The following is a 17455-nucleotide window of genomic DNA, read 5'->3' on the forward strand; positions in this document are numbered from 1 at the left end:
CATATGCTAGAATGATTTTGTTGGGGTAGTGGAATCTTCTACTGCTCAATTGAAGCACTCCAGTGTGAATCCTGCAGTGTTCTCTTCTGGGCCATCGACTATCCCGAGTTGAAGCTGGGAAGTTTGAGCTTCACTCTGTTGTACTCCTTCATATCTCAAACATTCGCTGAGCAAGAAATCTTCAAGCAGGTACAAGTTCAACGTGAAGACTAAACTCACAGATCCCAGTTTGTAATTTCATTGGTGGCAACCTCACAAAAGAGCTCTTGGCTTTACAGGCTATGGATGCTACTGGTTTGCTTTGCACGGGGGTTGGAACTAGGTGATCTTTAAGGTCCTTTCCAACCCAAACCATTGCATGATTCTGTCGCTTCCCTAAACTTTACTAAGTCTGCTCTTTACCCTTTTAACTTCAGGAGAAAAGTGGCCTGATTTAATGGAGCATGGAATTGGAGTTTGTCCATATTGCAAAGATTTAGAGACCAGTTAGATTTCCAAGACAGCTTTAGCAAACGTGAGCTTAGTGTAAGGTAGACTTCAGGAGCCATAATTCCAGATGTGATGTAAAGGTGATGCACCATTGTTCAGCAGTTCCTGTGAACAAAGGAGATGTTTGACTAAAGAGGAAACTTTGGGCAAATAAGCTTTTCCTCTCTGCAGTATTACACACACAAAATAATTACAGTAATTAAAAATACCCCAAACACAAAAGGAACAAGCTTGAGAGGATGAAGATGGATGAAGATTACAGCACAGTGTCAGTGTTTGGAGAGCATGTTTGCTTGATGCAACCATGGGGAAGCCAAAGGGATGAGGATGTAGAAGATTGTCACATGAGCAATAAGCATGTTTTCCGCTTAAGAACAGTCACTGGGCACACCACAGCTTTACAGGCTGGTCTGCATTTGTCTCAGTAAAAAGCATTTGTGGCTTTATAGAGAAAAAATCTTCCCCTTTTCCTGAGGGCAGACTTGGTTTGGGAGCTCTCATCATTATTGTATTAGCAAAAATAATGCTGTGAGGAAATCTTCTTCCATCTCTTACATCAAGATGGAGATCTTCTAGAACTAAATGTGTGTGTGCTTCAGCTTTAGTAACTACCAGAGGAGTAAACAGTAGCCATGAAGTGGCTAAAACTCCAAATGAGCAAGTGCAGAATCACAATGGTGGTTGTGATGTGATTGCTACACTTCAGGCTGTGGCTCTTCATTCTTTTTGTCTTAAGAAGCAAATGGGCTGCTCTCTTCTCTCTGCTGGAAGGGGATGTCTGGTGCTGGGGTGTTCATCTGGTAGCTGAGAGGTTGCAGAAGAGGAATTGAAAAAAAAACCAACTTTTGGTATTGGTGGGTGAGAAAATGAACATGAGCCAGCAGTGTGCGTTTGCAGCCCAGAAAGCTAACTGTATCCTGGGCTGCATCAAAAGAAGTGTGACCAGCAGGTCAAAGGAGGTGATCCTGCCCCTCTACTCTGCTCTTGTGAGACCTCACTTGGAGTATTGTGTGCAGTTCTGGTGTCCTCAACATAATAAGGACATGGAACTGTTAGAACAAGTCCAGAGGAGGCCACGAGGATGATCAGGGGCTGGAGCACCTCCTGTATGGAGACAGGCTGAGAAAGTTGGGGCTGTTCAGCCTGGAGAAGAGAAGCTGTGGGGAGACCTCATGGCAGCTTCCAGTGTCTGAAGGGGGCCTACAGGGATGCTGGGGAGGGACTATTCATTAGGGACTGTAGTGATAGGACAAGGGGTAACGGGTTGAAACTTAAACAGCAGAGGTTTAGACTGGATCTAAGGAAGAAGTTCTTTATCGTGAGGGTACTGAGGCACTGGAATGGGTTGCTCAGGTGTCGTGGTTTAAACCGTGACATCAGGGAGGTTGTGAATGATCCATCCCTGGCAGTGTTCAAGGCCAGGTTGGACAGAGCCTTGGGTGCCATGGTTTAGTGTGAGGTGTCCCTGCCCATGGCAGGGGGGTTGGAACTGGATGATTTTAAGGTCCTTTCCAACCCAAACCATTCTATGATTCCACAGTCAGACTCTGCCTTGATACAGATCTGCTTTCTTCGCAGTTTTTGAATACCGAGTTGAGTTTGGTTTGTCAGGGCAATGAACCTCAGGCAAGTATTCTCTATTTGGTTATGTTCGGTTCCCAATTCAACAGTGCTTGAACTTGCCAGCCAGTCTGATGAACATTTGATGAATAGAGTTATTAACTGATGTGAAAATAATTGGTTGAATAGCAGAGAGCTCCTAAAGCTGCCATTCACCGAGGGAGAAGCTGTGGTGAGCTGCTCTCTGCTGAGCAGATACCCGAGACACCCGCAGGAGCTCAGTCTCTATATACAACCCTACAGAAAGCCAGGCTTTGACACTTCGTCTTGTAGGCAGTTTACATCTTTATTTTTGTTTGGATAAGCTTGAGTGGAAAAAATTACTCAGGCTTTTATGTGCCTCCCCGTTGTACAGAACTGTTGCTTAACTCTTTATTCCACCAGGCTTTGTGATTCTTGCAGTCGACTTCACTAGGAGACAGGCTCAGCCCTGCAGGCACAGTGAAAGCAAGAACTAAATGCCTTGATACAATCCAAAAGCTTCTGACCTTTTTTCCTTCTCTTGCTTTTACAAAGCCGATGCTGATATTCAGTTGTCGTTCAAACCAGGCTGAAATTGAGCAGCCAAAGTCATACAGTAGAAAGGACTTGAATTTCCTGGGAGGCAAAATGCCATTTCTTAGCCGAGGGTCTTGGCTTGTCTGTTGCTATTGGGGAAGTCTGGGTTTTTCCTGGTTAGAATGTGTACTTTAGGAAGATAGGCAGTGCTTCTATATGTTCTTAATAGCAACTGATGCTTTCGTCTTAAAAATCAATGTTGGTTTATATGGTCTGTGATAGCTGTTAGCATCACTGCTTACACGGTGAGTACTGTGCAGATACTATCACTGTGTGTCAGCATGTGCATTTTCCACAACAAGAAGGAACATTCCTGTTCCACACTCCTGATTTCTGACAGATGTTCCTTACCTCAGTAAATGCTGTAATCTGATTGGCATTACTTAAAACAAATCATTTTACATAAGTGGTACTCAGATACCTACTTAATGAGTATAAAATGTTGCAAGGATCTGGTATTAAGTATAAAGAACTATTTAACTTCTCCAGGCTTTTTTGGGTTTTGTTTTTCCTTTGTGCCTTGTTTTCTGCTCTATCCCTGCCCTTCCAGCTGAAATTTGGAGGGTTCTTATTTTCTTTAGAACACAGATTTATGCTTTTGGGTTGGTTTTTTTTATGCAGACCAAACTGATTCTGTTGTTTGAAATAGGAGAGTGAGTGTATGTCTACTGGTTACTGCTTACAATAACAAATAGAACTGAAGTAATGCATAAGCACTAAAAAGCATCAAGGAAACACTTGGTGTATTTTGAAACATACATACTCAGAGTGTAAAATATGGGGTAACTTCCAAAATGGAATTAAAACAATCTCATGCTATGCAGTACGTTGTCTTCACCTTCATCTTGTAGCCTCATATTACAACAGGGAAGTATGTCCTTGAGGAGAATGATTATAATACTCATGTCATAGAAAGGGTAGCTGTAACCAGCTGACAGCATCTCTTGACACCTGGATTGATAATGTGGAGTAGTCTCATCTGTTAAAAGTATAAAGAAAAAGGCAAGTCCCCACATTCTGTTTATTAAAATTCTCCTTGGTAATGCACTTACCAGTTGCTATTTAAAGGGGTTTGTTTTCAGGGATAAAACTGAATTTAAGACCAACCATTTTTACCTCCTGAGCTTTTTTTTTAGCTTGGTTCTGCAAAGCACTTAATGGAAGGAACACAGGGGTTTGTACATTACACCCCAGAGCACAGACCAAAGCAACTGAAGAAAACTACAGCCTTCTGTTTTGTAATGAAACACGAATCACTTGTGCTCAAGGTCATCAGAGAAGCCTGTGGCAGAGCTGGCTGTGTAAAAGCAGCTTTCCTGCACCGTGAGCTGCAGCTTGAACCAGAAAGGCACCACTGGTGCTGCTGTATCTGTGCATCTTCTGCAGGCACACAAATGCAGCCATTTCCACGTTTTGCTTTATTATTGAAGGTAAATAGAATCGACCTTGTTGCAGCAACTGTTGGCTGGCTGTGCAGCACTTAGGGGCTTTGCAAACTTTATGGCTGGGGGAGGAAGCCATCCAGGCATGTCTTCAGTTCCCTTTGGTTTTCTTCAGCCCCAGAAAGAGCTTTGTGCCTGCGCAGTGATGCAGAACATCTGATGGGCCTGGTTGTGGCCTAATCTCTCTCCTCTCCCCCTTTCCTCCCCTCTTTTTTTTCACCCTCCTCTATTTTTCTCCTTTAAACAGATTAGAAAACAGTATTAAAAGCAGCATCTGTATTTATCAGGAGTCCTGACACACACCAGTGCAGTTCTGCATAGCCCATGTATGGAGCAAGCATGATGGTAGTGTTTTAGGTGAAGAACCATAATTAAACACATGCTGTTAGGTGTGTGCTGCTCCAAGTATGCAGATAGGTTAAGTTGAAGGCTGCTGGCTTTAGATTAATTCCCATTTGGTTACAGTCTTGGATAAGCCTTTTGCCTTACTGCTGAGTGAGAAAAGATTACCATGGGATATGTAAAGAGCTTTAATGATCAGTGTGAGTCCTGTTGAGTTTTTAAATACGTATTTTAGCTGATTCAGTAGTTTCTGATTGTCGTGACATCTTTTGCTAGGAGTAAAATGGGTATTTTTTCCCCTATCCATATGCTGTGTGAATGCCTGTTTATAAACATGCGCTTTTGCAATGCTTGTACTTGCATTTTAAAAGGGAAAATAGATTACTGTGAGCAGTTTTGATGTGAGGTGCTGCAAGTTGAGAAGGAACAAATGCCACGGAGTGTGCAGTGTGTGCTTGGGGTGACCTTTGCCTTCTGGGTATATAAAGTGTAAGGAAGTGTATTATATGTATAGAAGTGTATAAGGAAGCCCTGGTTTTAGAGGAGGGCTGGATGTGGTGCTGTGGGATTACTGGCATGGGCTGTGATATTTGGGCTTTATTTAAGGCAAATGAATGCTACCAGGGTTCTTTCATCAATATTAATCAATGCTTTCGGTAACTTCCATAATAATTTCAATCATTTAATCAATGATAATCAGTCATTTCAGTAACGTTGTGGCTGTGAGGTGAGGCAGGCAGTGAGGCAGGCTCTCACCCCACTTCCTTACGGAGCTTGTGGCAGTTCCGCATCTTTAGGGTGCCGGCTGCTTTCCCCATCACCAGGTACCGGTACAGACCGCCTGAGAGCGATGCCAAAACGCCGGTCCTTGTGGGGCACGATGCGATGTGGTGGGACCCGAGCCCGCAACGGCGCAGAAAATGGCCGGGGCTCCGCGGCTGTGCGGAGCGGGCCGGCTCCGAGCCGCAGCTCCGCGGCTGCGGGCGCATAGAACAGAAGGGGCAGATTAGCATATTAATGCGGCGCTCGCTGCTCGCCTCCCCTCCTTCCTCCCCGCCTCCCTCGCTGAATGGAGGCCGGAGCACGCTCGCTCCGCTGCCCGCGTTCCCCCCTCCTCGGTACCTCGCCGCCGGGAGAGGATGCTCCGCGCTTGCACTCACCGAGGCATGCGGAGATGAAGCAGCGGCCGCCCCGCGCCCGGCCGCGCTGAGGGGCCGCGGTGCTGCCTCCTCCTCGCCTGGGGACCCAGCCCGGCCCCGCCGCAGCAGCCCCGAGCCGGGACGCGGTATCCCGGAGCTCGGCGCCGGCCCCGCCCGCTGGGTGTATGTGGTGGCTGGAAGTCGCCGGCCAGCAGGCCCCGGAGCGAACAGGTGCCATCTGTATGGAGAAGAGCGGCTGCAGCCCATTCCCGATGTGCTGGGCTAAAGGTACACGGACCTTTACATATGTGTATATATATATGTTTTATGTGTTTAACCCTTCCCCCCGTTAATTTAATGTTTTACCACCTGTGGGTCTAGAGGGGTTTTTTTCCTCTAAAGCTATAAAATAAGCTATTTCCATGCTGGTCATGTGCTCGTAGGCGAAGCAGCCCGCAGGATCCTCTCCTTCACCTGACAGCCGTAATGCCCTGGGTTTTTCTCCCTTTGCTTTTCAGAACGTATGAAATTGAGGAGCGCTTGAGCTGTGTTTGGTTTGTGAGGATCTGACGGATTTGCTTTGTGTTTGATCTTTGTATGTTTGAAACCCCTGCGAGCGGGATTCTGCTTTGCTTACCTGAGGGATGGAGTAGTTGTGAAGCGCCTGATCGCAGGTAGCGTTTGCAGCGGAAGACTGGCGTCTTTTTACTTGCTGGCTTAGAAACTGTGACCCCTGCCCACCTCCCCAAAAGAGAGACAATACCCAGCCACAAAGCATGCATTTATTACAATGAGAGGGGTTTGACTTGAACCGTGGAATCACAGAATCGTTTAGGTTGAAACTGAAGCTTAATTAGATGGACACATGAAACTCATTCCCATGATTATCTTAACTTGCATCCCAGGACATGACTATTTACTCTGTTATAATCTGAAAGGTATTTGTATGTTTGTGTTGTGGGTGGGAGCGTACAGGGATTAAGCTCGCAATTCTCTTAGTAGCCAGAGAGTCCAATCTTCCTTAGATGGCAAGCAACTAAAAGGTTGTGTGCTGCTGGTTATAAGCATAACTTCCCTCGTGTTCACGTTCATTTCAATGTGCTTTCTTTTTTGGAAGAGGAGCTGGCAGTGAAGTATTGCGTCACCGTAACCTTGGGTCACAGACAGAGGCAGTTACTGCACAAGTTCAGGGGAAACCGATCTGCACCCAGGCTTTGGTTGGCGTAGCTCACGATGAGTTGTCTTGGAAAGAAACAGCAATACATTTACTGGGAGCTTTTACTGCCTTGTTATGTGGAGGAGGCACAAAAGGAGTGTTTAACACTGCTTTTGGATGCTTTCTGAACTGGCATTTGCCACACACTGACATGATAGTAGCACAGGTAGTAGAAATAACTTAAAGAGAAGAAGTTACAGAACTTGACCACCACATCCTGGTGATGTCCCATGAAATACAGAATCTGTCAGTAGTGAAAGAGTGAGCAACAGTAGCTGGAAACAAAGCTAAAACCGGTTGTGCTTTGCTTTTAACAAAACTTGTTTACCATGAAGGGGTAAGAGCCATGCTTACCCCTGCGTGTTGTAAATGAGAAGTTTTAGGTGAATTTGGGATTTTCTCCTTGTGAGAGTCATAAATAAGGTATTTCCCAGAGCGTAACTTCCAAAAGTAGGGAGGAAAAATCTTTCCAATGAAAAAACAAGTTGTCACCATCTGTTAAGGCTGGTTACAACTGAGGGTATCAGTGTCTCCCTCCTGCTCCAGTACCGGAGGATGACTGCAGCAGGGATGCTGCTTCTCACAGAAGATGGTTGTACTGGGCCTTGATAAAAGGTATTGATCCCCCCCCCACTCCAGCAACTAAAATGAATGAAAACCGATCCCTCCCTCTTGCCCTGGTCGCCAGTGAAGTGTTGTCAGAACACACAACTTGAGGGCAGATTGCATCTCCAGCCTCCTCTGCCCCGAAATGGAGACCAGCCATGGTCTTATTATTCCTGCTGGGGGGGGGGGGGGGGGGGGGAGAGAAGGGGGGCACCAGGAGTTGCATAAGAGGACAAAGGCACCAGCATCTCCCAGCTGCCAGTTCTGGTGATGGTTTCTAGAAAAAGCCACATTTCAGCCTCCCCAAAGAAATAGGACAGATGAGAAGTAGCTCGTGCTATATTTGTCATTGAATGGTGACCATTCCTTAGTTGATGAATACTCTGTGTGCTGCTCACGAGCTTAACCTTAGGGAAATGAATCGGATCTGGCCTACTTTGATAAGGGCTGTGAGATATCTACAGTCAAAGAAAGGTAATGTAATTTAGTGTGGATAGCTTTATTCCAGCTCTTTGGCTTTTCTGTTAAAGCTTCAGGTTACCTGCAGTAAAAAAATGGGTAAAACTTTTACAAGTATTTTATAATGTCTTAAAATGTGATTGTGATGTGTAGAATGTGTTTTCTTATGCATAACTTGTGTCTGAATGGTCTGTTCTCCTTTTGAATGCAACAGTTTAAGCTTTTGGTGTATTAGGTGTGATCTTGTAGCCAGTGTTTGCCTTGGAAGTGTTTGAGTGAGTCTTTGTTCATGAGTGTGCTTCTACTTTGGTTCTAAGCGTTCTTAAATCTAATATCTTCATAGTGATATGTGTGATGACCTAATTGCAGCTGATGCTGTGTCTGTAGGACTGCACGAAAGAATAAGGTAACTTGCTTTAGAAAGTATTCCTGTAATCTGTGTTGCAGCTTTTGCCTCCTCTTTATGCTAAAGTCCAGTCTCAGCAGTGTTGAATTCAGTGATGAAGTCTGGATCTGTTATACTCCAGATTTAAGAACAGTTTGATTGGCAAACCTAGAGAAAAGTGTGGATTTTGGTTACTGGCACATTTGTTCTCAGCAAGTGAGTCTATATTGCTTCACTTCAGTAGTGATAGGAGTTAAACACGTTTGGCTGCTTCTCCCCCCCCTTTCCCAAGTAATTTGAGACTTAAAATCTCCGGTCTTGTGGAATAAACAGCTTTCAAGCTGGGTTACAGCTCTGGGGGATGCTGAAGTGAGTGTCTTGGTCCCTGAGGAGGCAGTTCTTGTTTTCCATCTCAGTGCTGATAATTCCTGCCAGTATCACACAGGGCTGCTTTATTCCTGACTGCAACAGTAGACTGGAAAAGTAGTCCTGGATCATTGAACACCTCTAATCTTTGGTAATTCTATTAACGGTACAATCTATTGCACTTTGGTTTCGATACTTTTGCCAGTGACCTTTATTCCTGTGCTGCCTGTGGCAGTATCACTTTAAGCTTACAGAATAGCTCGGTGAAAGAAATGTAAATGTAACAGTCAAGGATAGCTGGGGATGGCTCTGCTGAATAGCAGGGAATGATCGGAATTATCCCCCGAAGAAGGAGGAAGTTTCATGAATAACTTCCATGGGAAGAGCTCTGTTCAATAATTCATGAACAATAAATGGACGTGATGTTGTTAATGGCCTGTGAGTAGCTGGTGAAGGGTGATCACAGCCCTTGAATTCAACCCTTCAGCCTGACATGAAAAGCTCTGTACTGGCTGAAGAGAATCAAACCTAGCTCAGTCCAAACCCTTGATTAGGAGACATAACTGGAAATTGAAGCTAGTCGTGTTGTGAAATATATTTAATCATGTGGGAAGCAGTTTTACCCTGTTTATTGCAATCTCTTGATGTTGCAATATGGTTAAAGTGATAAGCAATTCCAAGTGTTTGGATTTTTTCCTGGTGAACCCTGCTGTTCTGGGAGCTGTGCTCAGATGGAACCTGATCTGCTGAGTATAAGCAAGATAGTTGGATACAGGAAAGTTCAGTGCTGCTTCTCCTTCAGCTCAGTCGCTACTCTTTTTTGCTAAGAGAATACTCGGGTGATAACTTTGAGTCTGTTACATTTTTAGGTGATAGGTAACACTAAAAGGGACAGAGTGATAAAAACAGAGTAAAGAAAATCGCTGTTACTGTGAAGGTGGACAGGAAAATAGTCTCTGAATCAGGATTTCTTAACTTTTTTTTTACACAGATTTTATATAAACCATAGAAATATAACAGTTATTGTGTATTGGGAAAGAAGAAAACCCCTCTGTTAGCATGAGTGTTCTGCAGCATCTTCACAGGGAGCTTCAGCTGAGGTGAGTGGAGGGAAGCACCCACTCCTGCTCTTGTGGGTCTGTAGTGTAGTTTGGGAATGTCATGAAGTGCTTTTCCTTGTTTTCCAAGGGCCTAAGGACTGGGAAAAGAGTTCAGTCTGTCATTTGACAGTCTGTTGTTAAGATTCACTACATTGTCTACATCAACTGTTTCCTTCCAAAGCATAAATCTGCCTGAACTTGTGTTAAACTTTATTCACTCAGTGGCTTCTTAATGTGTAAGAGTTGTAAAGTGTCAAAGCATCTCTTGATTTGTGTGTAGAAAAAAGAAAGCCAGTGTTAATCTCATCCAACCACTGCTTTTCAAAGGTGGTTTCAAACCATTCCTGAGATACCGGTGTCTATTTCAGATAGTCTGGAAAAGCCAAGGGGGGTTCTTCCCTTCAGTGTTACAGCATTGATATTCTTCAATATGTATAGGAAGGATGCAGCTATGAGAGTACTGATGGATTCCCACCAGGGTGATTTGTTTCTTATTCAAAGACTACTGGAATAGAAAATGGAACTTGAGATGTCCTTACAATAAAGGAAAGCAGTGTTTTAGCGCTGGGGTGTTCCCTCTGTAATGGAGATGTATGATGTTATCAGCTCTAGCACCTGGTAATGAACCATCCAACCAGTGTCACATGGAATTCTGAGCTGCCTGGGAAAAGCTTAAAACTGGAGGCAGGAAAACAGAATGTTTTAAATACCCTTTGGAAGATGCACTAGGAAAAGGCTGAAGAGCAAAGTCTGGAAGTCAGCATTTAAGAGGATGCATTGAAGGATCCTTTGCTTTTTTGCTGGGAAGTTAAACAGGAGTTTGTGGCCTGCACAGCTTTTTTGTTCAGTTTATATTTGACAGTTTTGATCACAGGTTGCACTGTGTGTAAGTATATATGTTTATTTCCTATATGGCACATATATACACAGATGTGTGTGTGCGCATGCATGGACCCAGCATCATTTTCCATACCCAGGGAAAAGAGGTAGTTCAAAATCAGCATCCTTAGCTACTGAAGGTGATTTCTTACCTGGTTTTGCTGTTTTAGTGGATGCAGCTCATTGGGCTTCTGATCTTCATCTTTTATTGCAAGGGCTGTTATAATACTATACATTATATGCATATACATTACGTATATTATTATGTATTTTATTATATACAATAGCAATGGCTGGTGTTTGTAAGCAGTATATCAGCTTGTCTCAGTCTTTCCACTTGCTGAAGTGTGGCTTAAATGAAGCAGTTGCAAATTCATGGCTTGGTAAAGTTTCAGTTTGACAGCAACAAGGTTGTAGTTTCCCTTACTGTGAATCTGGAAAAAGCACCTCACTGTATCCTTAAATTCATGACCTGATGGGGATTTGTTCATGGGAATAAACCCCTGAGACATCTTAAATTAATACACACTGTCACTTTGCAGTAGGCAAGCCCATACAAGCTACTGGCTTGTGTAAAGCAGCACAGGAAACACAGAACAGGCACAAGGAAATGCGTTTGTGAATGTGAAATTAAACCAAGCTCAAGTACAGCACCTCATAAATGTATTTGATTAAAGCATCTACAAAAGTACAGTGGCATTTAGGGAGATGTCATCATCTTGCAGAATAAATGAGATCACTGCAATAGCTACTGTTGAATCCGTGTTGAGCATGGGTGATGCCCCTTCTTCCTGACAGGTTGTAAGGGATGGGGATTGCTGGGGTTAGGGAGGTAACTTATGGTTGTCCAGCACTGATGTGATGCTCGTTTACTGACACACAGGAAGAGGGTTGGATTTTCCACTTCTGGTATTGAATGAGAAGTATTTCTGGGTGGAATTCAATCCTGCTGAGTCATTTCATTGACAGCAACCTGTAAACAAACTCTGTTCTTATGTATGATAACCAAGGCTCGTTCCTTTGCCAGAGGAGATGTTGCTTACTGCTTTTCCCAAGCACTGTGACTGCTTCCCAAAACAGTGTTTCTCCTGCCAGTGATTTCACATCCATAAAACTAAGGTTTGGTTTGTCTTATTTTTTGTGTTTAAATTGGACTCACTTTGCTTTACTGAGGAAATCCGTAAGGAAAACCAGCTTTTTCCATGGCCTGAGTCTCCTCATCTCAAGTACAGGAAGAAAATCAGTGTGTGACCTTCAGTAGCCATCATTTGGTACAACTGCTCACAGCAACAAAGCACTTGAGTGAAGAGCTTTAGAGAGTGTCATATCAACACATGAAGAGCATAATAAATGAGTGTGGTATTTTGAGACTGAAAGCTAATCTTTAAACTTCAGTTTGATGTGCTGTAGAACTGAAAGACCCATTTTGTTGGAGGGAATTGAATAGTCTTAACTCCCCCTCTACATTCAGTGTTTGGTTCATCATGAGTTGAACAGAGCCTCAGTGATGTGCCAGTTCCATTTCAGGTTGGAAGAGGTTATGGATACATGTCCAAAACACCGATGGAAAGCTTTTGCTTCTCAGCCTTGTAGATGATGTAGATCATCTTCACTGTCCTGTTCCTTATAGTATGTGATAACCTGGGGCTGCCTGACTCATGATTAAAGAATGGTGGTGCCTTCCAGTCACTGCAGTCTTTGTGTGAGTTACTGTGAGTGTCTGACAAAGCCAATTCTGCTTAAAATTGTCAGTAAAACCAGACTTTACTTGCATCCTGGACTGGTTTGGGTTGGAAGGGACCTTAAAGCTCATCCAGTTCCAAACCCTGCTATGGGCAGGGACACCTTCCACTAGAGCAGCTTGCTCCAAGCCCCTGTGTCCAACCTGGCCTTGAACACTGCCAGGGATGGGGCAGCCACAGCTTCTCTGGGCACCCTGTGCCAGCGCCTCAGCACCCTCACAGGGAAGAGCTTCTGCCTAAGAGCTCATCTCAGTCTCCCCTCAGGCAGGTTCAAGCCATTCCCCTTGGCCTGTCCCTACAGGCCCTTGTCCAAAGCCCCTCTCCAGGTTTCCTGCAGCCCCTTTAGGCACTGGAGCTGCTCTCAGGTCTCCCCTTCAGGAGCCTTCTCTTGTCCAGGCTGCCCCAGCCCAGCTCTCTCAGCCTGGCTCCAGAGCAGAGCTGCTCCAGCCCTCGCAGCATCTCCATGGCCTCCTCTGCCCTCGCTCCAACAGCTCCAGGTCCCTCTTGTGCTGCTGCCCCAGAGCTGGATCAGGGCTGCAGGGGGGGTGTCCCCTTCACACAGCAGAGGGGCAGGATCCCCTCCCTGAGCTGCTGCTCACACTCTGGGGGTGCAGCCCAGCACAGGGGGGTTCTGGGCTCAAGCACACACTGAAGCCAGGTCATGGGGAGCTTCTCATTGACCAACATCCCAAGTACTTCTCCTGAGGGCTGCTCTCAATCCAGTCTGTGCCCAGCTTGTGCTTGTGCTGGGATTGCCCCTACCCAGGTGCAGGACTTTGTACTTCTTGAACTTCAGGATGTTCTCCCGGGCCCACCTCTCTGCCTGTCCAGGTCCATCTGGATCAGTACTTGCCCATGAAGGAGGGCTGGTAGCTTTATTGCCAGTCAAAGATACCCATGCTGCTGGAGTTTTCTCCTTTTAGAAGTGTATAAAAGTGACTGTAGCAGAGAACTTTATGGTCACAAGTAGTTGCAAGGTGAGTAATGCTCTGCAGTCCTATTAAATATCTCTTTCTAGGAAGAAGGAATGGGAAGGATCTAGATGTATTCCTGCAGCCTCTCAGCTGGCTTCTGAAGATAAGGGGCAATAAGATTGAAGCTCTTCTTGGAGGCCTTCTACTATTACATTCGCAACTCAGCAATGATCCATTGTTGTTGCTTTTGTGGGGAGATTCCAGTGGGAATCATATTCCTGAAATCCTAGTGTGTGCAGCTCAAAGGGGGTTTTGTGTGGTCTGTGACATGATGATTGCTCCAGATAAACTGAAGAATTGCAACAAAGATACTTTAGAGCAGGCTTTTCAATGTGATGCTAAGGGCTGATTCCCACACAGCAGCTTGCATTGCCAGGCGACTTCAGCAGCAGCTTTTTGTCCATTCAGGTATTTGATTGCAGTGGTCTTGCCTCACACTGGTAGAAATCAGAAGGCCCAATTTAAAGGTCTCTGGTTTATGGTTGTCGATAGCCGTGCCTCTCCACATGGAAGCATTCATGTTCTCTCTGTATCCATCCCATCCCTTTTCCAGAGGGTAAATGTACAGCCCAGATGGCTCCATGGGAGTTGTGTGTCTGCCCTTCAGGCAGTGGTGTTGCAGTGCAGTGTGCTGCTTTTATCATGCGAGTGCCAAAGGAATCCATGATGTGCACCCTGAGCTGTTCCTAGCAGGGTGAGCTCTGGCACAGGGGTGGTGTGAGCAGATAGAGGTGGTGCCTGTCAGTTCACCAGGTTAATATGTGATCAACTCACTGTAGGTATTAGCACCAGGGAGGCTCTGCTCTATGTCTTAAATCTGTGCTTTCGAATACTAAGGGTTATTTTTCCCCTAATTATAATGGGAGGATTTAATGCCTGGGGTTTTCTTACACAGAGGTAGGAAAATGGCATTGTCCTGCTGCTGTTCTGCCCTTGTAGTGAAGCGCTTGCACCTTTGTACTTTTGTTACTAAATGCCATCAGCCACATTGCTTTTAATTCTATTTTTTTTAATATATGCAGTATATAGATTCTATAATGTAAAATATGCAATATTTTATATAGAGATGAGATTGTGATGATTTTGTTTTGATGGTTCACAAACAAATTGATGGTAGTTTGTATTTAGCAGCCTTCCAGTAGCTGAAGGGACCAACAAGAAGGATGGTGAGGAGCTGTTTACGAGGGCCTGTAGGGACAGCACAAGGGGAATGGCTTTAACCTGAGATGAGATTTTAGGCAGAAGTTCTTCCCTGTGAGGGTGACTCTGTGATTATGTTATATACATATATATATGTACATTATATACTCTTATAGGAAAGTTTTGCTTCCATCTGAGGTATATGTGATGTTTCAGCCCTAGAAAATTTGTACGAAGCAGGAACTCATCTATAACCTTCTAACTTATTACCGTAAAATTCTGGCATGGAATAGTTTTCCTTCTCTTTATTAGGCTTTGCTCTTTATATCCAATCGGTGCTCAGTTCCAACAGAATTGGAGCAGTTCTCTTGGAAATGAAAATGCTGCCTTGTTCCTTTCCTCCACTTCTCAGATGAGGCTGTAGATAGGATGTAGGCAATTGCCCTTCTGTGCATGCAGGGACAGTCAGCCTGCTGTAACGCCATAAAGCTGCTCATAAAATGTGTCCTTTGTGCCTGACGGCAGGTATTACAGGTTTGTAGGGTCTGGTCCTTTCAGGTGTTGACTTGTTTCCTCCTTATCCATGTGCTCATATGTATTTTAGTGCTTATCACCTGGGCACAAATTCACTTGTATGTTGAAACCTGCTGTTCTGCAGGAGGTCCATAGGTGTGCTCATTGCTTCGTAAAATCGAGGCCATGCAGGAGAAGGTGGATCCTGAGCACTCTGGGTTGTTGGTTTGTCAGTTCATTGGTGCTATGGTGGAATTTGGCACTGGATTTTTGATGGACTGTTATTCATGGCTTTGATCACTACTTCTCTTGTGTTCATTTCCCTTTTCTCTTCTCCTTGCAAGCCGCAGAGCTGCTGTTTGTTTTACCCCTGGGAACTGTTTTGTTGAACCTGTAAGAGCAGATTACATAAATGTTCCAGCAACTTGATGTAGAAGTTCAGAGCTCTCTGTCAAAACAACGTGTTCTTAGGAATATTCCCAACGTGATTTGTTCTATCTCTCTTCAACCTTAACAAACAAACAAGGAGTTGAAGCCTCTCCTGTAGGAAGTCCTGGAAGACTTGACAAACCCTATCAAAAAGGTATATATTGATAGACACATTTGTTAAATGCCTAATAGAACAAAAGACAACATCAGGGTAAATCTGTAAGTCAAAATCTGTGCTGTGCAGCAACCTAATTCTCTTGGACAGAGCCTTGGGTGCCATGGTCTAGTGTGAGGTGCCCCTGCCAATGGCAGGGGGTGGAACTGGGCGATCTTAAGGTCCTTTCCAACCCAAACCATTCTGTGATTCTATGCTAAAGAACAAACCCAGTTCTAAAATCCCATCTTACACCTGGAAAATGAGAAACATGTATTTGGTAGTTTGTTTTCTTGGACATTTATCTGATTTATAAAAGCAACAGCTTTAATTTCAGCTTTCTTATATATATATATATATATATATGTATATATATAAAGTATTTTGGAGGTGAGAGGAAATGAACTATTGATGGCAGATGCAGCACTGAAATAGTTAAAAACTTTTCTTAAAGCCCTCTCCTTTTAAATATGGTTATAATGACACAATTGCTGTATGCAAGGGGAAATGGGAGGAGATGTTTTTTAATGGATAACTTAGTACATCATAAAGGTGAAGTAAATAGAAAGTGAAACAAGTTCTGTGTTTAGGTTCAGTATCAGTTTTCTTCAACTCTGAAATCTTTCAGCTGTTTCTTTTGATTAATGAAGGAAATGAAGACTCTTCAGTTGACTGCTTTAGGTAACACTGAGCATACGTTGGGGTAGGGAGGGTCTTCAGCAGTTCAAGTTGGCCAGAGAGACCTCAACTCTGGAGATCCCACAAGTAATAGAATCATAGAATCACAGAATGGTTTGGGTTGGAAAGGACCTTAAGATCATCCAGTTCCAACCCCCTGCCATGAGCAGGGACACCTCACACTAGACCATGTCACCCAAGGCTCTGTCCAACCTGGCCTTGAACACCACCAGGGATGGAGCATTCCGCACTTCTTTGGGCACCTTGTGCCAGTGCCTCATCACCCTCACAGTAAAGGATTTTTACTTATATCCAACCTAAACTTCCCCTGTTTCAGTTTGAACCCGTTATTCCTTGTCCTGTCTCTACAGTCCCTAATGAAGATGCTGCTCTCCAATCTTCAGCAAAGGGGTGATAGGGACTAGTTAAAACAAGGAAATGGGGATAGGCTGTGCTGCTGCTTTGGCAGGGAAGAAACCTGCCCCCATCTGTTCCCAAAACGTTATTTTTCTTACAGCAACACCCTTGTGTGTGTGTCTCCCTTCTGCTACCAAGTCCAGCAGTGAAACAGTCTGTGCAGCTGAAGTTCCTGCTGGGAAAAAGCCTGTTTTCACCAGAAGAGTGGAGCAGGGATGTTTCCAGTCCCTTCATCAACTGGTGTCTTAAATGAGGAATTAGTGTTGCACATTAATTGGAATTTGCTCTTTCTTAAACCTTTCTAACACTCTGTGTTGAATTAAATGGAAGATGGTGGCTTGGGTGGGCGGAGTCTTTGGTAAGGGGATTGGGGTTTGGTTTTGGTTTTTACCTGAGGCGTAGAGTTTACCATGAAGTCTCATCGAGTATGCTGCTCTGTATTCCTCTTTATTCTTCTATTCACTCCTTCAAGTGGGAAAACTCATTTCCTTCTGGAGTGTGAAAGCAATTTGCAGCTTATTTATTTGGAGTAAATCATATTAACTCGTCATGTCTCAAACCTCCATTGATGTAAAAGAAGCATTGTCTCTACAAACACCAGCAGCAGAGCAGTAGGTGCATGATGTCCCACAGGGACAGTTCCTTGTTGTTCAGGTGGAACAAAACTGTTCTTGAAGGGTGACCAGCTCTGCTTTTTGCTCTCTGCTGCTCTCCTCACCTCTTTTTGGTGACCATCATTTTGTGAGTAGCTTTGGCTTTGACAGAGGAATCAAGCTGCATTGTAAGGGAGCTTTTCTCTTTGAACGC

At 44.3% G+C, this 17455-nt stretch overlaps 1 protein-coding gene across 1 annotated transcript in view; it reads left to right on the forward strand.

Annotated features, from left to right (window-relative positions):
• Positions 1–5688: 5688 nt before the first annotated feature.
• PTK2 (protein tyrosine kinase 2) overlaps positions 5689–17455 on the forward strand; it is a 143143-nt gene continuing 131376 nt past the window's right edge. Inside the window, exon 1 of the mRNA XM_034068054.1 lies at positions 5689–5878. Within this exon, the coding sequence (XP_033923945.1) occupies positions 5776–5878 (103 nt within the window). The 5' untranslated portion in view covers positions 5689–5775. The remainder of the gene's footprint in view (positions 5879–17455) is intronic.

This window comes from Melopsittacus undulatus, chromosome 1 (genome assembly GCF_012275295.1).
Source record: "Melopsittacus undulatus isolate bMelUnd1 chromosome 1, bMelUnd1.mat.Z, whole genome shotgun sequence".
Lineage (NCBI taxonomy): Eukaryota > Metazoa > Chordata > Aves > Psittaciformes > Psittaculidae > Melopsittacus > Melopsittacus undulatus.